This window comes from Petromyzon marinus, chromosome 2 (assembly GCF_048934315.1).
Source record: "Petromyzon marinus isolate PM22_M1 ecotype Great Lakes invasive population chromosome 2, UKy_Petmar_22M1.pri1.0, whole genome shotgun sequence".
NCBI classification, from domain to species: Eukaryota; Metazoa; Chordata; class Hyperoartia; order Petromyzontiformes; family Petromyzontidae; genus Petromyzon; species Petromyzon marinus.
In genome coordinates this window covers 21,988,078-22,011,280 of record NC_133668.1, presented here as the reverse complement: position 1 = coordinate 22,011,280, position 23,203 = coordinate 21,988,078, and the positions used below count along the sequence as shown (strand labels likewise).

The window sequence follows — 23,203 nt, the reverse complement described above, 5'->3', positions numbered from 1 at the left end:
CAGCCTCTGGGAATGAAATCTTCCGGAAGATTAAGCTTGCCCGTTTTTTTCCTGCCCCACCCCCACCCCACCCCCACCCCACCCCCACCCCTCTATGCCCCGCCCCGCACTACAGACCTCGGGCGATCGTCTACCGTTGAGCATTCGTCTTCCGGAAGTTGCCCCGCGTGTCTTCCGGAAGATGTAGCGGTCGCCGGTGTGTGGCGTTATTGTTGTTGTTGTCATTGGGCAGACGCGGTACCACGTGGTTTGGGGGGGGGAGTGGTTTGGGGGGGGGCGTGGTTTGGGGAGGGGCGTGGTTTGGAGGGGCGTGGTTTAGGGGGCGTGGTTTGGGAGGGGGTGGGGCGAGGTGATCGAGTGGACGACCGCACTCGCTTTGCCGCTGCTCCAAGCCGGACGCGTGGTTTGTGTTTTTTTTGGTCGCGTTTTGTTTGTCCGCTCCGAGCTCTGTCGCTCGCTCGCTCGCTCGCTAGCACGCCGACAACGGGGGAGGACGGAGCGGGCGTGGGTTGGACACAGAGGGCTCACGAGGGAGGAAAGAGACGGCAGCTGGAGCGAAGGTTGGCGGCCTGCATACGGTAGACGCGTAGAGACACGCATAGCGAGTCGGAGAGGACGCGTGCGTGCGTGGTCTTGCAAGGCGGTAAGAAGCATTGCACAGAGGCAAGAGGCTATAGCAGAGGAGATAGCCGGACAATAGACACACACACGCGCACTGTCTGCACGATAATTAGCGGGTGTCTAGGAATATACATTAGACCCACAGAGGCATGCAACATCGCCTAGACCAGACGTCTCGTGGGCAGACAGATGTTATATAACGGAGGGCGTAGACATACTAATGGTATAAATACACCATACGTCTGTGACATAGACACATTCACAGGCATACTAATTGCCCAATACACCAAACACACGGTAAGTAGACGGGGATGTGCTAAATACTCCCGAGTGTGTAAATGAGAGCGTATACAACGTGTGGGACATTAATTGACATCCAAAATTGTCGTATTGTCTTGTCAATATCTATATACAGCCTATGATACCGATCGATTTTGTTTGCAGAGTGTGTCATATTTCAGTCGATGCGATATAGTAACATAGCTGGAGGATACATTGACCAAGGCTATTGACACACACAGCGATCTGTATGAAGTTTACGGACTAATATACAGTGCGGTGATGCCAAACGGTAATATAATACGGGGATATAATATTACTGATCAATAGTGAAGAGGCGTACACTACGTATAAGTGACAAGTTGTTTATATATAGGCACGGAGTAGAACTTACTATTGTAGTGACGGCGATTCCGTTATTGGCATCGCCAATAATAGACTGGAAATAATCTTTACAAACATCGTATACAGCGCATAGGGCCAATATCAGTTGTACCATAAGGGTTCAAGTCTAGGTGACACTTGTGTCTTGATAGTGAAGGAAGGGTCACACAGTTGTGCCACAGTCTGCGCGAGTGGAACATGCATTCTCTGGCACGAGCCTCCTCAATCTTTCGTCACAATGCCCCTGCCTGGCGGGGCGTGGGAGCGAACAAGACCTGGCACGGGGTTCGAACCGGGCCCCCTGATCTGTTGGCTAACCAGCGTGAGCACCGACGGTCGCAGCAGTATCACCAGCACCTGCTGCAGGGACAGCGCCGAGGGCCTGCCCAGCTCCTGCTGGGCCCTGTGGCCAAAAGTCGAGCCACCCTCGACGGCACGGAGACGCTGGGGTGCAGACGGGCCCTGTTCGGACGGGCAAATGGAGATGGAGCGGATGAGGCCACAGCGGCCACAGCGGCAGCAGCGGCAACAACTTCAGGAGGAGGAGGAGGAGGCGATGATGGAGCTGGAGGAGAAGGAATGGTATCCAAGAGAATGGATGCGTGAGTATGGGAATGGCCCCAGTGGTTTCTGGTGGCATCACCGTTGCTGTGGTCATGTTAAAACAAACAAACAAAAGACTTGAGTAAATTAAGTGGTATCCTTAGGAAGCGACGGGAAACATCTTATGAACAGGAACAGACACGTTAAAATTCAACAAAGAATGTAACGGCATCAGAAGGGGTGCCGGAGACGATCTTGACAAAGCTATTGGTATATTATTGGTTCTTTCGGTAAAGTCACGTAGAAGGGAAACGATAAAATAATAAAAATATAAAACAATACAATTCTCACGACGTTTCGACTGCAACACAAGCAATCGTCATCAGGTGTCAAAACCACAGCAATACAATTTGAAAGAAGTGGCGTTTTTTTTAAAAGCTATTAGCAACAACATGAAAATGTGTTTTCTGACAATTGGATAAATAAAGGGGTGAAAAGCGGAAAATATTAACAATCTCAGAGTTACTGGAAATGAACTACGGGAAATGATTTCGAGGAAATGATAACAAGAAAATGTCAATATTGGCTCAAGATAAATATGAGCAAAACAAAAGTCGTGTTCACTAAGCATTAAAATATCTTGTCAGAGGGAAACAACTGGAGTATATATTTAGAAACAGGTGCCTATCATTGTTATAATTGTCCAGAGTACAAAGGCATCAAGCAAAGGATGCCTAAGACAGGGGTAATTGGTGGGAGAGCCTTGCTGTTTGAGGAGCAGGAGGATATCCACGAAACATGCCTAAGACTATGGATGTGTGGTAGTGAAGAAGCTTTTAATGGCATGATATCATCATCATGCAAGAGCAAAGGTATTGGATCAATTGCCACTGGGGGGAGGTGGAGAAGAAACGCTGCTATGAAACACATCCAAACGATTTCGAGTTCTGTGAGCATGGGAGAGCTATATGTTCAGCATGTTTCTAAATGTGGAGGGAAAAACCGGAGGACTCTTAGTTAACATCTTACCACCGTGGAATTCGTAGAGTCATGAGCAATATTTACTTGCTCTTTAGGAGCATAGGTTGAGGATTGAGGCAGTGGTTATGACTAAGTGAATATTTGCCGTACAAGTTAATAATGCCCACCCTCATCGGTCATTGTACTTTTCTTGACCAAGTTTACATCGTTACCCCCATTATTATCAACAGCAAACGCGCAGAATTGTGCCTCTTCTAACATGGCCTAAAACACAACCATGTTAAGCTGCATATAAAAATGCAAATATTGAAATAATTGTGCCTCTTCTAACATGGCCTAAAACACAACCATGTTAAGCTGCATATAAAAATGCAAATATTGAAATATGTAATTTTCATGATGAAAAATGGCGGCCAACTTAATTTGCATTTCAAAACGATAAAGTTGTTGAAATCGGGTTATTAATTTGTGTAGGTTAATGCAATAGCACACCAGTTGAATGCGATGCATGGCCAGACCTTGTCTGAAATTGAGAGTAGATGAATGCAGCACAATGTCTGCTTTAATACATGCAACTGGACGAATGATCGACATAAATCACTCTCCAGTCACGCGGTTTATTGCATAACGGGTGCACGTCAATAGATTGTTAGACTGTCCAGCAATACTGATAAGTCGAGCTACGCTAACTGGCATAAAATAACATCCACATTTGTCTCACCAGGCATTTTTGCAAAACCCAGCAAGCGTGATTGCTGCCAGTATATGCGTCTTCTAAAGAAGCTGAGCTAAAGTGTTGGCTATATAGGTCACTCAAAAAGTGCAGCTCATGTACTGAAACGTTTCTATTCATGCATATTAACAAAAAAAATACAGACGAGAAATAAGTTCTTCTAAAGGTGTGGCCACAGTATTGGCAAAAAATATCTTTAAGGAATTTAAAATCACCCAAAGCAGATGAATCATAGAATTAATGCTCTGTTGACTATGTGCATTCAAATTCACTGCAAAAAGTCAGTACGGAAAGAAAAGTCAGTACAGAAAAATCCATTATTGTACTGGACTTATATTTTCTCACATCTAACCTCCCCCCCCCCCCAAACCCATCTTCCCCTACGCGAAATAGTCACCGTGGTGTGGGCAGGCCCAAATCCCACAGTAGGTTGGCAAAGGGCTGTGCAGGTACATTCACCATTTATGGCAGGATCCCATATATTGGAGTTGGAGGGAGCTTGGTCTGTTTTCTGCCATGACTCATTTGGACCGTACAGTGTGCTGGTTTCTCGAGTGCTCTCATTTTCAGGCTCAATCTGTTGTTCATTCCCAATACTTGCCTCATTGCCTGCATAAAATAAATGCTCCTTATGAATTCAAAATGAAGGAGCATCTCCTTTTTCAAACAAGCATTATTGGGAGGGTAGTCATCTTCCTTGTTGGTAGCTGTGATGCAGTGGTGAAATTTCCACATTCCCATGGTGGAGGCCAGCCAGATTGACTGAGTAGGCCCCTGATTGAGTTTAAAATTTACAATCTTATGATTTATCCGTGCTCAGACCATTATCCTCTTTAAATACTATAATAACGAAGTCGCTGATTTTTCAAAAGTCTTGATTACCGGGATTAGCATATTTGTTTAGGATTGTCTGTATTTAGCTGTTTGACAAGTTATTTAATGAGTGGATGTTTTGTATGTGTAAGCAAATTTGCTTACAAAGTAATACCACTCAAAAGCTGCATAGACGAGTCAGAAACCCATTTGCTTTATTTCATTCTCCTGTCACAGCCCAGAAGGTTAGAAGTCTCAGTCTTTGATGACATCTGCCTGAGCCACCAACATTTTTGGCTTTCTCGACCAATATCATCCATAAGAGGTGTTTTGGGTTAGATCGCGTAAATATATAAATGTCTTTAAAACCCGCCACTACTCGACACAGCCAACTAGAAAGGGTTGTCACATAAACAGAACATGCCAATTCGTCACTAGTACAGCACACCGGTGTGTTGGAGAGCCAAGCCACAACATTTACAATTTGAGTACGACGTTTCGCCAGTAATTACAACTAGCTTCATCAGGCGACAGCCAGATTTGTGTAGTCTAACCGTTTCGTTCCTTATATAGAGGCGTAGATGTGGTGACCACGCTTCTGCGCGTGGTCACCACATCTACGGAGTTTGCGTGATGGTTTATGCTCCTTTTTTGATTAGAACAGAAAGGTATTGTGATTCATTTATGGAAAACACTGTAATGAGCGCGACTCTATAATGTATTCGTACAGAAAATGAAAGCCAATGCAGCTCAGTGAGCAACTGATGCATATGGTCAGATCTTGCAGTACCTGTCACGAAATGTGCCAAATAATTTTGTACAAGCTACAGCTTGCTCATGTGTTTTTTCTAGACGTCCTGCAGAGTAGTGAGTTGCAATAATCGAGCCTTGTCGATACTATGCTACATGCCACCGTGTTGCCTATATCACAAATGAACCTTATGGCGGTTCCCCGGGGTACCATAGTACCCCGGCTCTCGCATAATGTCCGTGATGCAGTCATTTTCAGCCTGTTGATGGTCCGCGATGCGGCAATCGACTCATCTCGACGAGCTCTACACGATGTACTATTATGCCAATGTTTTGCGTTTCATGGAATAGCACTGATTTCGGATTGTTTGGTACCCCAGTCGCGGATTGAAGTAACACCCCTGGAAAAAAAGTGTCCCAGAAATAAAATATTTAATTGCCTCGGCCTTTTTGTATTATTTGGTACCCCGGGGTACAGCCATAAGGTTCATATAGTGGCCGAATGTGTTGTGGAGCCCTGATATTAAAATTTCAGGACCTGTCTATTTTGCACATGATGCTCAAACAATATTGAAGTCTATTATGGTGCCGAGCTTCATTGCACGAGTCGAAAACCGAATCCTGGAGTCTGCGACCACCACACCTGATCCACAAATGTTTTCGCCTGAGCCCGAGTGCCAACCAGCAGACCTTCGATTTTCCTGGATTAAGGCAGCGTTTAAATTTGTGCAAACTGCACGACCACCGCTCATGTTCAATCTTCTCTGTTACTGAAGCTCTCCATGTCTAACTTTGACTCCATTGCAGTGCACAAATGTGTATCAGGTTGATGTCATCTGGAGACAATGTATAAAATGAGCTTATTCTCGTCACAATGAGAAACATTTCATTTAGCTAGACGTAATCTGTTAATGAAAGGGACTATAATGAGGATTCCCACCCAGTCTTTGCATAGTGGTGTTTCAATGTCTACTAATCATTGGATAAGTGTACTGTACTGTAGTATTACATAATTCGCACTGAAATGGAAATGTTCATCAACTGAGATTGACTCGTGAAATGAGCGTGTGTGTGTATGGGAAAGTATTTAAGAAATACACTGCACTTTCTATTCTGAAACCTGGAACAAGCACTTACACACATGTACAGTAATACAGTATATACATCACTGAAACTATTTAATATGCTTACATCCACATTTTCAGTTCTCTTTTTTCCCCAAACAGAAAAATACCTCCAGGCACGGAAATAGTCTTGGAAGAGAAATGTGTCATGGAACCTGCCTTGTGAGCGGTGCCAAAATGCTGGTTGCGGTGCTTTTTTAGCCTATAGATGTTGTCTTTCCAAGGTCATGTGTCGTCTCTAATGAACACGAGAGAATACATCAAAGTGTCTGTCTCCCTGCTCCAGCAAGTGTAAGGTCGTTCTCTCCTCCCTCCATTGTTACCTCTGAGACAGTGGTGATAATTCCAAATCCCTTTTGCCCCAAACGTTCCATCGTTGACTTCCTGGTGCTCGTTTAATTGGTCTCAAAGAGATGAAAGGCTGAGTCAACACTAGGCTGGGATTTAAAAGTGAACCCTTCCTTGAGTGAGTCAGACATTCTAATCCCAACACCACTCATACATTCCTACTGTTTACCTTGCATGCTGCTGTTAACTATATATTTTAAATCACTTAAGGCTGTGCCATACAGTTGTTGGAATTATTTAATATATAAGTGTATAAGTTAACGTTAAAACGGGTTAGCATCAATTGGTAAAAGGTCACTGCTGGGCTTTTGGTGTCTTACCTGTTAGCACATTCAATGAACATTTGCTACATGTTTCAAGTCACGGTGGTCAGTATCACTCACCACTGAGCCAGTTTAACCAATCTGGTCCTGCTGGCTCCCATTAATGCCACGGGGTATCAGTGGGCTACAGCAGTAAAGTGGGTGTAATTCAATCCTGTGACATCTTTTGCAATAGTCGATCATTGCCAATTCCGAAAATTACCCTTTGTTAATACGAACTATTGTCGTGTATATCCCTGTTTGGGAGCTGTAACATTTTGTTTGTTTTTTTATGGTGCCATTCCAATTTCAGATGAATGAATAGTATTCGGCAGTTTCCATCTATACTGTGGAGTTGGGTTTGTCTGGATTGTTGACCTTTTCACTTTCTGCGTGCCGTGGGTGTTTACAGCCCTATTAAAAGCCTGAACAAACTCGGGTAATTTAAGCATTGCAGTAAAACGTGCTTTTGCTTAGGGAGGTGCGCCGCAAGTGTTATCTAACATTTGCTCTGTGCTGTGTGGAAATAAATTAGCGATTATTAAAATGCTGTGCTTCACTAGACAGTACGTTAGCAAGGCTTTCATTTAAGAAAAATTATTTCAATACAATAGCTTTTGCAGTAAAAAAAAAGCGCTGAGCATTTTCATGATCATTTTTCACGTGCTTTGCCAAGAAATTCTACTGGTTGCTGTTGCTGACCAAACAGATTAATGAGTCATCGAGAAGTCAACGTGTCTCCATGCTCAAAGAAGCATTGGTTGGTGCTCGTCTCCTTTAGTCAGTCCTACGTGACGAGCCAGTACCGCCATACGACAACTGCTGTTGAATCCCAAAGTAGATTGTGCTCCATTTAGTAAATCTCCAACTGGGAACTACGTTGTCAACCTTAAAATTGTAAGGTGCCATGGTGGCGAGATGTTAACTAGCTCGCCTGGTACACAGAAGGTCGTGGGTTTGATCTTGACTGTGACTCCTGTGTATTTGGAGTTTGCATTTTCTCCCCGTGGCCGCGTGGATTTTTCAGTTTTTCCCTTCACATTTGCAAACACGCGTTCAGATTATTTGGCTGCTATACATTTCCACAAGACAAACCACTTTGTTGAGCTATCATTTGTGCCCAGGTCGCTTCTGGAAAAAAACCCTTTATTGGTCAGCGGGCCTTGCCTGGTAAAACTAAAATAATGAATTAAGTATACTATTACTTAATTGTCTAAAGATTTCTCTGTCGGGCCTCTGTGTACTGTTATCGAAATTCATCTGCTAATGGTACATCACGATCACGTTGCAAGGCTTGCAGACTGCAGGTGAAATATTGGTGCTAAGTTGACATGGTGTCCTTGTAGCACATCACCTTTTCATGGCTGTTTTAGGGGCGTGCATATAATCTGCAGTCAGTATTTTTTGTTTAAATATGGCAACCAAATACATTCATTCCGCTTACATATTTTTTTTTTTATGAATGCAATATGTGCCCCCTGACATGGGAATATGGATTTCCAATTTCCACCACTGGCTCAAGGCTGCCATCTGAGAAGGGAACCACCTCAATAATCACACATTTTTTTGCATTTACGTAACAAGAGGATGTGAAAATAAGCAACTGATAAGAGCAACTGTGATAGCTTTTTTTAGAATAGACTGTATTTGAACAAGTTTAAACATGTAATGTTTTATTCCATGACATGCAAAATGGTCATTTGTCCTGCAATTTCATTGGAAAATTGCAGGAAATCAACACTGTGGATGAGACAATCCCACTAACGTGACACAAAATCAATACACTGATGGCTCTATTTACGCACTTAACTCTTTTCTATCCAAAGCCTTGCGATAACAGTATTTCTTTTTTCCAGGATTCATCACAGGCACAGGCATATGTAGAGAGGTTTTGTAGGCATTGCCTCTCCTAAATGTTGAGGATCCGAGACATGAAATGGTGGCTCGAACTGCAGCTTATTGCACGCTGAAGCAAAAGCAGGGCTTTCTATGTTGCCTTCCCCATCCCTCGCCCTGGAACGGGTCTACGTGTTGGGAGGCAATTGATGTGATCAATATTCCTCAACTTAATTTGCATTATTGAATGGTATGTGAGGTCTGAGGTCTCTCAAGGCCTGGAATAAGGTGTTATATCCTCAGCAGTCATTGCTGCTGTAAAACAATATCAAAAAGTCAAGAGGCTCTATTCTCTTATTGGAAAATGTTAGTTTTGTTTTTATTACATTCGTCATTGTCTCTCGTAATAATATGAATCTGGCCTCAAGTGTCTTCCTGCACAGAGAAGCATTGGGAATTCATCTCTGAGTACTGAGACAGCTGTGGACATTACACATTCTCATGGCAAGGGGGACTCCCTTCTACGCATTATGACTGCTGTTGAATTACTACAAAGTAATACTCATGATGGACTAATATTTATACTTGCGTTCTTTTGGTTGCGAGTCAAACATTCTGCCTACTGTGCCACCTAGCCAGATTAAACTAGCTATGCCAAATGAAGTTTCATATGTGGGCATTGAGTGCCTCTACCGTGTGTTGTGCGTCTGATGACACAACAACGAGCGGAGCGCCGGGTGGCTAAAGCACAGCAGGTTGGCACAGTAGGGGGCACAGGTGGTGCACCAGCCAGTCATCTCAGTCATCTCAGTCGACCCGTGGTACCTGGGTCTGCCCCGTGACCTCCTGCCCGCGGGCGTTCGACACTAAACGTGGCCTCAAGGTGCACATAGCCTGGCACAAGCGTCGTGGTGACGTCACCGCCACTCAGTGCGAATGGCCGTTGTTGTTGTTGTTGTGGGTGGTTTGTGCATGCAGAGAGAAGATGAGGCCCCTGCCCCGCCTTGAAGACCTGCTGTTTGATGCCATCGCTGAGGGTCAGGACAAGATCCCTGTTGTCAAATTTATAACTGTGAGTGATCACCACCCCATGCCTACGTCTTTTACCTCATGTTTTATTCATTATGGTTTAGTGTGCCCAGGGGGCTGATAAAATCAAGATTTTGGGTAAAATGCTTGTAAAAAAACCCATAAGCTACAAAAAATATCCTTAAAAAAAACAATGTGAATGAATAAAATAGTGTGTTATTATTTTACAAAAAATCTTGTTATAAACAGAATTTATATTTCGGAAATATCATGACCCCTATTGAAGGGACATCAGTACTCATGAGTCTATGGTTGATATCTTGAAACACGGGGTATGCTATGCAACACATTGAACTAATTATACTGGTAGGAACCTCCTTGTTACACCAGCCCACAGGGGATTATTGTGTCCGTCCGTCGTGCATCCAAAAATGGGAGGGGCTGGGTGGGGGGTGGGAGGGATGGGGCTGGGTGGGGAGGGGCTGGTCACCCCGTGGTGCCCTTATAAAACTCAACGTTTAACCTACTCACGCCGGCTTGTGCCCGCCCTCACAGTCGGGCATATTTGCGGAATACACCACGTGGTGCCGCCGTTGTTGACCCTGGCCATTGACCCAGCAACCCAACGTTCCTACCAGCTCCCTCTGCATGAATGTGTTAATGCTTGGCATGGTTTTGTACCAAGATATAACTTTGAATAAAATTTAACCAGGCATGCACGTTACCTCACCACTCCTGATAGCATGTGCACTGTTAACGAAACATGTATGTATGAAAGCATTGCAGATTATGTTCTGTATTTAATTATTGCCTTATACAATTATTTTAATCATTCACCATTATCTATTGACTGTAAATTTGCTGCATTAAAAAAAGTGTAATTATTTACATATAGTATGCATAAGGAAAGATGTCTAAGCCAGCTTTATTGGTCTCATATAACGAATGAACTGTATCATTTCTAAATTAACTAAATATTCCGTTTCTAATGAAATGGTGCTATTGGAGGAGCACTTGCCTCATTATCAGAAGATTTTGAGTTCAAATTTTGGTTTGGGATGAATGCAGCCCGTGTTCCACCTAGCTTCATAGAATCAATACCAATATGAAGAGTTCACCTCTGTGTTCTCCTGTTTGTCATCAGGCCTTAAAAGCGACCGGACTGCGCACCTCAGACCCCCGTCTAAAGGATTCGATGGATGCCCTGCGCAAGACGGTGCAGACAGCAGCTGACGGAGTAGTCCTGGACAAAATGCTCTTCCGCAAGTGAGTGATGCAATCTCACATTGCGTTGGGTGACTTTGGCCTGTATTATGTAATGCCTTGACTTCAAGCTTTCGTGACTGCAGGAATTAATGTTCTTTGGGTCCTTCGGTAAAGTCACGTAGATAGGTTCAAAGAAAATAACAAAAAACTACGACGTTTCGATCACAACACAAGCGGTCGTCATCAGGAGGATGACGATCGAAACGTCGTAGTTTTTTGTTATTTTCTTTGAACCATCTACGTGACTTTACCGAAAGACCCAAAGAATAGTATGTAATGTGTTTTGATTTTTATTAGTGTGGCTTCGAGAAAGGGTGGTGCATAATGCTTCCCGATAATGTAAACTCAAAACATTTAGAACATCTCAATTAAAAGCAGTCGTCTTGTTTTAATAGATTTGTACATTTCATTTTACTGCATTAAATAGGATATTTTTACTACACCATTGACTTTCCTCTGGTTATTTTGGCAAATTATTAATTTAGCTAACACCTATTATCCAGATATCACAGGTGATAAAAATGGGCCAATGAGTGATTCATGGAATTCGAGACAGTAGTGCAGCTCGCCAAATTATGTGTGGCTCATTAGCCATTATGGTGAACTGTGTGTTCATGTACTTTTATCACAAGCTTTTTCTCCTCGTTTTAATTGGCCCAAAGAGCCAATGCTGTTGCATACTGATGGATGTGTTGTTACACTGTGCTGCACAGTATCTGACCCCAAGTCTCAGTGTCATGAGCAGTCTGTGTTCAGGCACTCTGCCTTTCCTATGAATAATGTAACATTTAATTTGGTGCATTGCCACACATGGTATATTGGAAAAAAATCATGGTGGGTGGGGTGCTGTACACCACCAGTGAAAACGTATAAAGTAAGGTGATCTTTATAAACCAATGAAAAATAAAAATAAATATTTTAATTGAACACTTTTCAGCTGCTCCTGATGCGGTTATCTGGCTTGGCCCCTGGAATGCAAAATTTTAGTTGTTGCTCTGCATCTACATCAGCCATACAAAACAAGAAGAAGAATTGAACACTTTTATGGATGTTAACTCTTTAATAAATTTGTCCATTAATATGGTAAGCCTTTAATAACATAACTGTGATATTGAAGTTGTGTTCATATTCATTCACCTGGGTGAAAGTTATCATGCCCTCCTTCCACCACCCCCCATTGCAGATGGACAGAGCTAATGCAACCTTAGTTGTGTAGTGAGTCCAACTGAGTCGCTGACGTTATTCTTTAGAGGCAACACATTTATTGTAACACGTATATAAAAAGGGGTAACTGCCCCTTTACCAGATACAGCCTGAGGTGGTGACCACCCAGCTAACTACACTATACGTAGGAATTACAGCTATGAAGGGTCGGACCCTCACTCGAGTCCCCGGCCACGTGTTGATGCCTCGTAGGCCGTAGAGCTTCCAGCTTGTAGACGTGGAGCTTCCAGCTTGTAGACGTGGAGCTTCCAGGTTGTAGGACGTAGAGCTTCAGCTTGTAGGATGTAGAGCTTCCAGCTTGTAGGACGTAGAGCTTCCAGCTTGTAGGACGTAGAGCTTCCAGCTTGTAGACGTGGAGCTTCCAGCTTGTAGACGTAGAGCTTCCAGGTTGTAGGACGTAGAGCTTCAGCTTGTAGGACGTAGAGCTTCCAGCTTGTAGGACGTAGAGCTTCCAGCTTGTAGGACGTAGAGCTTCCAGCTTGTAGGACGTAGAGCTTCCAGCTTGTTGGACGTAGAGCTTCCAGCTTGTTGGACGTAGAGCTTCCAGCTTGTAGACATAGTGCTTCTAGCTTGTAGGACGTAGAGCTTCCAGCTTGTAGGACGTAGAGCTTCCAGCTTGTAGGACGTAGAGCTTCCAGCTTGTAGGACGTAGAGCTTCCAGCTTGTAGGACGTAGAGCTTCCAGCTTGTAGACGTAGAGCTTCCAGCTTGTAGGACGTAGAGCGTCCAGCTTGTAGACGTAGAGCTTCCAGCTTGTAGACGTAGAGCTTCCAGCTTGTAGAATGAAGGGATCCCGGTCCCTCTCAGGGACCCACCTTATATCCCCCTGGGTCGGGGCTGCTCCGCCCAGGCCCCGCCCACCTTCTCGAGCGTTCTAGCTCCTTCTCAATCCCTCTCGAGAGCTCTCCCCGGACACGTGATCACCCCCTAGCCCCCCCCACCTGGGGGCCTCTCTGTGGACACTCCGGATCACGTGTCTACGGGGTCAACCAGAGTGCCATGGCCAGGGGCAACCCTGCCCCTGGGCTGACACTCTCTCGCTCCCCCTGGTGGGAGCCCGCACTACACGCTATGCGTGGTGCCTGCACTATTCCAGCACTCACCAAGCCCCGCTAGGGCTGGTACTACACCCATCTCCGGGGTGTAACGCGATGACGGTGCACCGCACGCCGTGCTGTGCTAGAGCCGGCCTCACACAGCAACCCACCCGGTGCTGTCCGCGACGTAGGTACACCGCACACCACGGCCCTCCCGAGCCGGCACCGTACAGTGACATCCCCGATGTCACTTCAGTTGGAAAACGTTAAGAGGCAGCATGACTGAAAGGCTCCTCTTGATGTTGACTGAGAGAACGAAGCCTGTTTTTAAAACCGCTTTCCGCATTACGAAGGTGTTTCTGTGTCTTTAAATTAAAATGAGGGGTGACATTCCAAAATGCTTTGTACATTACCTTTCATATGGTTAAGTTGTCTCCCAGCTCGATTGACTGTTGTGTATGCTCATCCTTGTTCGTGTCCCAATGAAAGCGATAAACTTGCCCATTTCTATCACACGAGCCAGTTTCTCTTAAGGACAACCACTGGACTGTTCAGAACCCATCTTAAAGACTCGGTGGCTTACACATGTGTGATTGCGCACACCTGCAATCCAGAACTTGATAGGCAAAGGTTGATGGATCACATACATTTGTCTAATCTTCAAACCTGCTAGGTTTAGACGTGGTCAGGGAATGGTAGTATTCACGGGTTTTTACAGATTAATCCCATTTCTTCTACATGCCTAACCTTACTTTAAAAAGGGATTAGTGAAATATATCCGTGCAGGGTTTTTAAAGAGATATTTGAGATTCAGTGAGGATTTTCTTGATAAAAGAATGCATATTTTATGTATTTATCATTCGATCCAGTGTGCATTTCATCCATGATTTATTTACTGTTCTCAGAGGCACGATAATGCATTTCATCTGCATCCCCAAACAGAGCATTGACGTTGTTTCAAGTTTCAAGTTTCATGTATTAGGTACAGCCCTGTGAGCCATGCGGCTCTTGAGTCGGATGCAACCGCAACAAAACAAAATATGAACAGAGAAACATCTTAAAGCGACGACCCGCAACAGAAACATCCTGGGATAAACCAGCAAATCTTCCAGAAAAAAAAACCGTATTACAACGCTGTGTGCAAAAATCCCAGTGTGATGCAAGACAAATAATAACAACCATAAGACAATTTAGATTCAAGTTATCAGGCCAACTCCGCACTTCCGCAAGGAACATGGCTTAACCATAATGTTTTAGAAATCACCAAAATAAAGCTATAAAATACAATGTAACAACAGTAATCATAGGAACTTCGATTCAAATTTAACAATGAACGATATACATAACATGTCCGAACAAACTTTCAGCCATATCTGTCAGCATGACACTCCCCGTGTATGACATGTGAGTGAATCAATGGTAGGGAGTGTATGATGTGTGAGTCAGCATATGATAAGTGAGTCAGTGTGTGATGTGTGAGTCAGTGGTATTGTGAGTGTATGATGTCGGAGTCAGCGTTTTATGAGTGAGTGTATGATGAGTGAATCATTGTATGATGAGTGAATGCGTCAGTGGTTGTGTGAGTGTATGATGTGTGAGTGAATCAGTGTATGATGAGTGAGTGTATCACGGCATCCTCCACGCCATCGCGGCCTCCTCCACACCATCACGGCCTCCTCCCCGCCATCGCGGCCTCCTCCATGCCATTGTGGCCTCCTCCCCGCCATCGTGGCCTCCTCCACGCCATCGCGGCCTCCTCCACGCCATCGTGGCCTCCTCTATCTTCGTGGTATAATTATCCTCCTTGCAGGTGGTATTTAAGGTCATCTTATGGTCCATATGAATGTGTTTGTGCTGTTGCGCAGAAAAACATAGTAAATAACTCCCAAGCAATAAAAACAAGTTAGCTAGGTGTTAGACTGTCTGTTAATCATACTGGGTTTCTGTTGTCTTAAAATATTGTTTGCGCAAAGCAGTGAGAGGTGTGTTTTGGATATCACACAATACGCCTGTTAATCAGCCTGTGAATTCAGTAGCTGGTTAACATTTCTAGAACGTGTAAATACCCTGAACGGATATATGTAGCAATCAGTTAGTGTTGGTTCAAGCTGGTCAGCACTGCTCCAGTGTAGGCACTCCTGATTGCTTTATGACCTCATGCATATTAAGCCTCTGAGGTCGACTAGGCCTGCATTCCAACCGCTTGCAGGATGGGTGGGGCCGCGGTGCCATTATGTAAGTAGAGGGCTCTGTTTTGTTATGCTCCTTGTCTATGAAGACCTGGTGCTGCATTGAGGAAGCCACCTAAACCACCGTGTTTTATTATCCTACAAAGGAGCTGTTTCCTGCCTCAACATCATAAGCAGCCCATGCACAGTTGCATGTGCCTTAGCTGCTTCGTGGTTTCTTGGAATACATAGTTAATCACATTATAGATTGTTAAGCTAAACACACATTGCACAACTGAGGTCGTGTGACTTTGCAGCTGAAAGAAATGACGTGTCGTATGAACTTGTCACCACTTTCGCAATGTGGTCTAATTTTCATCAGCTTGGGCGGTTGACAGGTAGTTCTCCAAACAGTGAATAGTGTAGTCTAGGAACCATGGACCAAATTATATTCTTTGGTAGCAATATCATAATTGGTTAATGTTGGCACAAGCATAGTCTTGAGACATTGAGATGTTTTCGTGAGCACCTCAAGGCTTTTCTGAACGTGACCTGCTTAAGCATTCATATAGGACATATGCACTGGCTACCGCGTTCCTCATGGAAAACCATTCAAAAGCCTGTAACAAAATTGCCGTTTAAGCAAGATACAATGGCAATCCGTAAAACTTCGAAAGGACTACACTTGTTTTAACATTCCTTTGTTTTTGGAGGCAATGATTTCTTGTTGTATTGTTCAAATGAGCTTTGAGGCAGTGTAGTTTATCGCCCTGAGCCACTGGTCAGGTCTCTCCATTGGCTAACCACTATTCACTTCCCCAGAAAGTACTACGTATTGTATCGACAATGGGGTAATGATTCTCCGAGTCAATCACCAACCAGGATTTGAATTTACAACCTGCCAATCGCGAGTTGTTCGCTGTCCTGCTGAGTGACTTCAGGTATTTAATTGTCCAAGCAGCCAGAATGATAGTTTTCCTTGCTTTAGAATAACCTTTTCTGATATGTAAAAAAAGTCACAATTTGTCTTTTGCCCTTCATTAGAAGTTAATAGATCCAAGATGCTTGCAGCAACTGCTGCCAATTGTGTCCAGGCATTACATATAAATGAGTCATCATATTTGTGCCAAATCTTGCTATGTGCAACTTACTCAGTCACGAAATCGTAATTTGGAGTCATAATTGTCATGCATTCTGTAATTTGTCTTTAACAAGAGGTGGGACAGTGATTAAATCAAGAAACCCATGGGAGTGGCTAGAATGACTCCCATTAATGATTTTGTAGTCTGAATATATTCTCCCGATTTTCAGATTAATAAAAAAAATTTGGAAAATCAGACCTAGATTTGAAATTTCAGACATTCTGAAATGTTTTCTTCACGTTGATCCAAAAACCTAAAGCGGCATTTTTATGACATCCCTTTTTTTTCTACAAAAGTGGTGTCACTTGGCCTCTGCTGATGTTATTGTTAGCACGAATACGTTTCCCATTCGTATATATAATGGAAATTATTTAAAAATCAGAAAAATATCTGAAATTCATCTGTAAATTGTTATATAATATAACTTACATTTCTAAAATACAAAATGCATAATTTTCACTCTTTTATGTTTTGGCCAGCCTTTATATTGCTGAGTAAATGGGTAATATAACATTTTCCCCATATCATGAATATCGCATACTGAGCTACCATTGCCTCCTGGAACATTAATTGGTTACCTGTCAAATTAAGGCATGATCTATGGTATTATCAGAGTGCAAACACAGAGGACTTAAATGACACCAGTAGGGTTAAAAAAACCCCCATGCAACTAATTTATTACTCTGCCTGCTGGGGCTTTAGTTGGATTAGAGATACTATTTATGGCCGGTAATGCTCGTTAATCGCGTATAGCGACAGACTGGATCGGGGTGACCAATTGCCGCAATCTGTCACGTGTACTGAGGTGTAGCCCGGTGTTTTCCCAGAGACAAAAGTGTCTGTGGCTGCCTCCATAGGTTATTTATCATTGGCCAGACCCAGTAATAATTCAGCATGTCAATGTCAAGAACAATAAAACCATGAAGCACGTTAAATACAAATTTAAAGAGTCGGAGGCTGAAAGATAATGCCTTTGTAATACCGGCTACTTGTATTAGAAGTAGGCATATAACAATGCTGATTCACTTATTAAAATGTATTCTTATACTTTCGATAAATTGAGCAAGAATTTACTTTACCATTTGTTTCAATTATGCGTTATTGATACATCAGGCTAATGGAAAGAACAAAACTGGAGAAATAAGATGTAAAAAAATCCCCCCAAAAATCCCAAAAAACTATTCCAAACAAGACCGTAAAAATGGTATTAAAATATAAAGTATATGAGTCTTACAGTTAATCGTCACCTCAAATTGCCACGTTTCATAATTGTTACGTAACTAATTATAAATATGCCATGTTTGGTGCATTCGGTTTAACCACATCTGTTATTCATTTTTTTAAGTTGTAAAGTAATGGTTGGTTTTTATTCGGACTCATTGTGGATTTGGCCAAATAAACTCTGCCCTGGTTGTGGCAATAAAGCCCTTCACACTGCATCTAGCTGTGCCCTGATGCCGAGGTATGTAAGAGCAAATTTACGTTTTCATGTTTTCATGTTTGATTTTGTTTTGTTTTCAAATCAACTATATTTTAAAAGTAAAAGGTTTAGGTTTACATTGCAAATTGTACTGTTCAAATGTACTGTTCAAATGTACTGTATGTCGCAATGTGTGTCCATTATCAATTTGATCTCGTGGGCACATTCCACTTGGTTTTAACAGTGCGCACATAAAGCAGATATTGCAAATATATTTGAGACCATACATGTGACTATCAAACCTGGTTTTATTGAACCACATTTTTCCTGTTGGAAGTCTTGTTTTTATAAAATTCAAATCTTTATAAGAACATGTCCAAATGTGTACAAAAATAATTAAACACAAATCCCTCAAGTGTGTTTTCAATAGCATTAAGAAAAAAACTTGGTATTGTGATTTAGTTTTTTGTGAATGACGAAGTAGTGTAATGTGACTTAAGCTGACATGAAATATAGACCTTGATGCGATTTGATATAGCTGGGTTCATCCTCATTGCCTAGACCAAAACAATATTTTCTAATGCTTTTTCTCGCCCTGCTTTAATTCCCCAGGAATCTATTTATGCTGTGCCAAACCGCCACACCTTTTGTATCACATCTTCTTTTATCATAATAGCCCCCAGATCATATATGCGTTGTGGAAATAAGCCCGTGCAGGTCCGCCGTGCATTGTCGTTTGGGATTACAGTACCAGCCTTCACTAGGATACATTTTCAGGCAATTGACCCTGACGTTGACCTGGCTGCTGTCCTGCATATGCCTGCTGCAGGTGCATGGGCAGTAACATCGTGCTGCTGACGCAGGCGTTCCGACGCAAGTTCGTCATCCCTGACTTTGAGAACTTCACGGCGCAGATGGACCGCATCCACGAGAACGCCCGGGGCCTCACCTGGGGGAAGGTGAGCAGTGTGCATGAGTCTGGCATCATCATCATCATCGACACGATCAATCAATTGCTTGCTATATGTACACAAATATCTAAACTCAACTAAGGTCCTCTGAGCTATATAGCTCTTTTTCAGAAGTGACCTGGTCACAAATGATAGCTCAAGGAAGTGTCTTATCACGTGGAAATGTATAGTAGTCAAATACTATAAACGCATGTTTTTAAATACGGAGGGAAAAAAAACGCAAAACCCGGAGAAAAATCCACGCGGCCATGGGGAGAACATGCAAACTCTGAATATACAGGAGTCCGGATCAGGATCAGGATCGAGCCCACGACTTCCTGTATACCAGGCGAGCCAGTTAACATCTTGCCATTGTGACACCCTTGGATACCCGTGGACATCCATTGACTCATCCGTGTATTGGTATCTCAATGTTAGTTCCTGCTGTATTGTATTTGATTGTTTTACTTGTCCATGACTAGGTGGCTGACTACATCCCTCAGCTGGCCAAGTTCAGCCCTGACCTGTGGGGGGTCTCCATGTGCACAGTTGATGGGCAGAGGTGGGTGCATGTGCTCCTATACCTGTCCTGTCAGTTAAAAAGCATCTAAATGTCTGAGTGTCATTCGACATGCTATCAGAGCACCACCTCTGACGGAGTTAATAGTGCTCATTGCTTCAGATTTTATGTTATTGCCATGACAATAGACTATTTGACACACCAATAATATAATTAAAGTGTGCTTATTGATATTTATGGTTTTGTTATAATCTTCTAAATATACAACCTGGTTCATGGTGAAAAAAGACGTGAATGTATGAAATTTAATTCCATTATTTCAGCTTCTAGAAGCAGCTTGACTGTTGCCGTTAGCACATTGACTCTGCATTGCGTTATAGATTGATGGGACTGAGACATTAGAAATGGTATCATGCTTAGTGGACTTGTTGATGCAAGTGTAATGTAGCACTCAGAGACGTTCTTGTCCAGGTATGTGTATATTTATTGTCTGTTCCGGTCCGCCCGACTTCGATGGCATACCAGCGGCGGACGTGACCCTGTCCGTTCCCGCAGCTTCAATGATTATTTACGACCACTTAGGTCCCGTACTGTCGTTACACAAGTACTGAGTCTGCAGTGTGCATTGTCAGATGGTGACTGTGCATTTCACATTGCTCACAATTAGCATATGACATGGATCCTCCTGGGGAAATGATGTCTTTTATACCTACAAAATTATAATGACCTCAAGCTCACTCTAAATAATAAATCGTGTCATAAGATACGGGTCTTGGTTTGAGAGAAAATTCTATTCTACATAACTTAAAATAATCGGCATCATTTTGGAGAATATAAATGATAATAGGCAAGTGTAACCACGCCGAGATGGAATATCGGTGTTGTATGTGCGTGTCAGGTGTATTTGTACTCGTATGTATGTGTGGATTTGCATTTGTATATGTGTGTCCTGTGTATGGGGTTTTGAGTCCATTTGTTGGCTGTGTCTTCTAATTTAAAAGTACTTTCCTCAACAGTCTTTAATGCTAAACAGACTGTATTTGTCTTTTTTGTTGTGCATTTATGTGTGCCTGTTTGTGTTTGTGCATTTGCGTTTGTGTGTGTGTACACACACAAATCTATCTGGCTGTGATCTCAGTCATTTCACCCATAATACCCAGGCCAGGCTTGTGACCTGCAAGGGAGCGTTCAAAGCTTCACCTCGGCCTTAAGCGCCGTGGCGACTGTCAGTGGCGAGTGTCGGTATACGTGTGGGCGTGCGTTTGTTTACGCCTGCGCCTGCACGCGTGTGTTCTGCAGGCATTCGATAGGTGACACCAAGATTCCGTTCTGCCTGCAGTCGTGTGTGAAGCCGCTCAAGTATTCGGTGGCCGTCAACGAGCTGGGCACGCAACACGTGCACCGCTATGTGGGCAAGGAGCCCAGCGGCCTGCGCTTCAACACGCTCTCTCTCAACGAGGAGAGTACGTCGCTTACACGCGCGGACATGTCCCTCCCCCACCGCTCGCATGTCCACACGCCCCACATTCCACTTGCCTCGGCTCGCTTTGGGACTGTGTTTTGCACTGGGTTCTGGGGAAGGTCCATGCACATATAGCAATTGTGTAGGTTCAATCCCCTGTTGTATCAAGGACAAAACTACTGTGTACATATTTACTTATGAGTATTTGTTTATACACATATACAGTCGTGTCAATAAATGGCACTAACATTAATTTATCAACCTAATAACTGTTGCCCAGACCTATAGAGAGCCTGTAGCCTGATGAGCCTAATACAGGTGTTGGTGAGGTTTTTGACTCAATTCATTATTGGTTAACAACTCGGTTTGTTGCCACATGGACATACCGTTTGTCCTGCTACATCCTCGCTGCTTGTTGAATTTGCTATAAAAACAGGAAGGGCCTTTCCACTGGCTGCGCATGTGGAGGATTACAGCTTTGTAAAGTTTTTAGTGGGCCTGGCTGCAGCTGTGACAGCCAATGTGCCCTGGCTGCCCCATAGCCCCAGTGACCCCAGTGACCCCTGCTTTTCCACATGCCACATTATTTCAAACAGAGCGATATATTAAGTGCTTAACGTGACTTTCATGTTCCATGTTTGGTGCGTACCACCTATTTTGAGGCCAGCTGGAAGGTTGAACTTGGTTTTAATATTATATTTGTTTGCCTTTTTCTCCAAATCATGTTTCGATAATGCACTCACTATCATGTCAAGGGAAGAAGAAGTTTCCATTTGGAAGTGTCATTCCTAGCATTGTCAAAGAATGGCTTCAGGAGTTGATATCACTCCAATAAACTACTTCATCCACACCCAGATACCATTTATGTGCTTTACGAAGAATGTTCATTGCTTTAATTGGAATAAGGCAAATTCATTGAAACAAATAAGTATAGTATGATGTTTTTTTTGTGCACTCATTGGTCACCAGTGTAATGCCATAAAAGCGAACCAAGCATCTCAGCAGTGTTAACTCAGTGCTCTGAACAACCTGGCAATCTGTAGGACGTTGAACTCTTTTTTTGTAGTAAACTCGTACTTTTATAACAGTTTTAACATCCTCTGTCTGCCAGCATGAATGCATTTTATGTCAGTGACGTTTTCGGATTCATTGAGATTAGATGCTCAGACTTGCCAGAGAACGTTGAAAATTATTTTTTTAGAAGATGGGAAAGTTTCGATTTCAAGCTTTCGTGACTGCAATGATTCATCTTCTTTGGTTCTTTCGGTAAAGTCACGTAGAATGAGAATAAAATAATAAATTGATAAAATAAAATAACAATAATATTCTCACTAAGAAAATAAAATAACACAATAATATTCTCACTAAGATAATAAAAATATTCTCACTAAGAGAATATTATTATGTTATTCTCACTAAGAGAATATTATTGTGTTATTTTATTTTCTTAGTGAGAATATTATTGTGTTATTTTATTTTATCAATTTATTATTTTATTCTCATTCTACGTGACTTTACCGAAAGAACCAAAGAAGATGGGAAAGTGTTATGTTGATAGCCATGAGTTGGCTTAAACTTGAATATTGTTGTGAAAAGGGAATTTGTGGTGGCAAGCTCGGAGATTAAATAACGTTGGTTGAAGTGGCAAAGCTGGAAGAGCCTCGCAAGCAGCTGAGTACACAAGTTGCACTTCTGCTAGGTGGAGACAAATTGGACAGTGTGAAATTTGATGATCAATGGGACCAATTCTTCCTGGTAGCGGCAATGCCATTTCAGTTTAATGGTGAAAAATAATCCACTGGTGATCATTCAACTTCTAGAGCAATCTTATCATTTTTTCCCAAGCGGTAGAGTACACGAGAAGCTTAACCTTTTGTATATTTCCGTGTATTGTGCATGACATTTATCCTATAGTATATAAAAAAATATCTGGGTGGCTTTCTATAGCGTTATTATTACGACGAGCGGAAGTACGGTATTTTATCAACACATTATTAAGAATTCATTATCATTTGACAACAATATTTTGTTATAATGGTGAAGTAATTTATAATGCCTTGTCCCTCAATACACACAAAGTTCTTGCCACAAATGAACCACAATACACACGCTTTCGCGACCAATATCATCCATAATAGAGGTTTATTTTTGGGTTAGATCGCGTAAATATATAAATATGTCGTTAAAACCCGCCACCACCCGACAGTCAATTAGTAAGGGTTGTCACGTAAACAGAACATGTCATTTCATCACGAGTGCAGCACAGCGGTGT

The 23,203-nt window shown here is 42.8% G+C and overlaps 1 protein-coding gene across 1 annotated transcript in view; it reads left to right on the top strand.

The window, feature by feature from the left end:
- The first annotated feature begins 322 nt into the window (after positions 1 to 322).
- The window catches only part of LOC116945034 (glutaminase liver isoform, mitochondrial-like), a 63,697-nt gene continuing 40,816 nt past the window's right edge, over positions 323 to 23,203 (top strand). The window contains exons 1-6 of the mRNA XM_032959108.2: positions 323 to 1,886; positions 9,693 to 9,786; positions 10,888 to 11,009; positions 18,829 to 18,958; positions 19,432 to 19,511; positions 20,769 to 20,932. Of these exons, the coding sequence (XP_032814999.2) occupies positions 1,483 to 1,886; positions 9,693 to 9,786; positions 10,888 to 11,009; positions 18,829 to 18,958; positions 19,432 to 19,511; positions 20,769 to 20,932 (994 nt within the window). The 5' untranslated portion in view covers positions 323 to 1,482. The remainder of the gene's footprint in view (positions 1,887 to 9,692; positions 9,787 to 10,887; positions 11,010 to 18,828; positions 18,959 to 19,431; positions 19,512 to 20,768; positions 20,933 to 23,203) is intronic.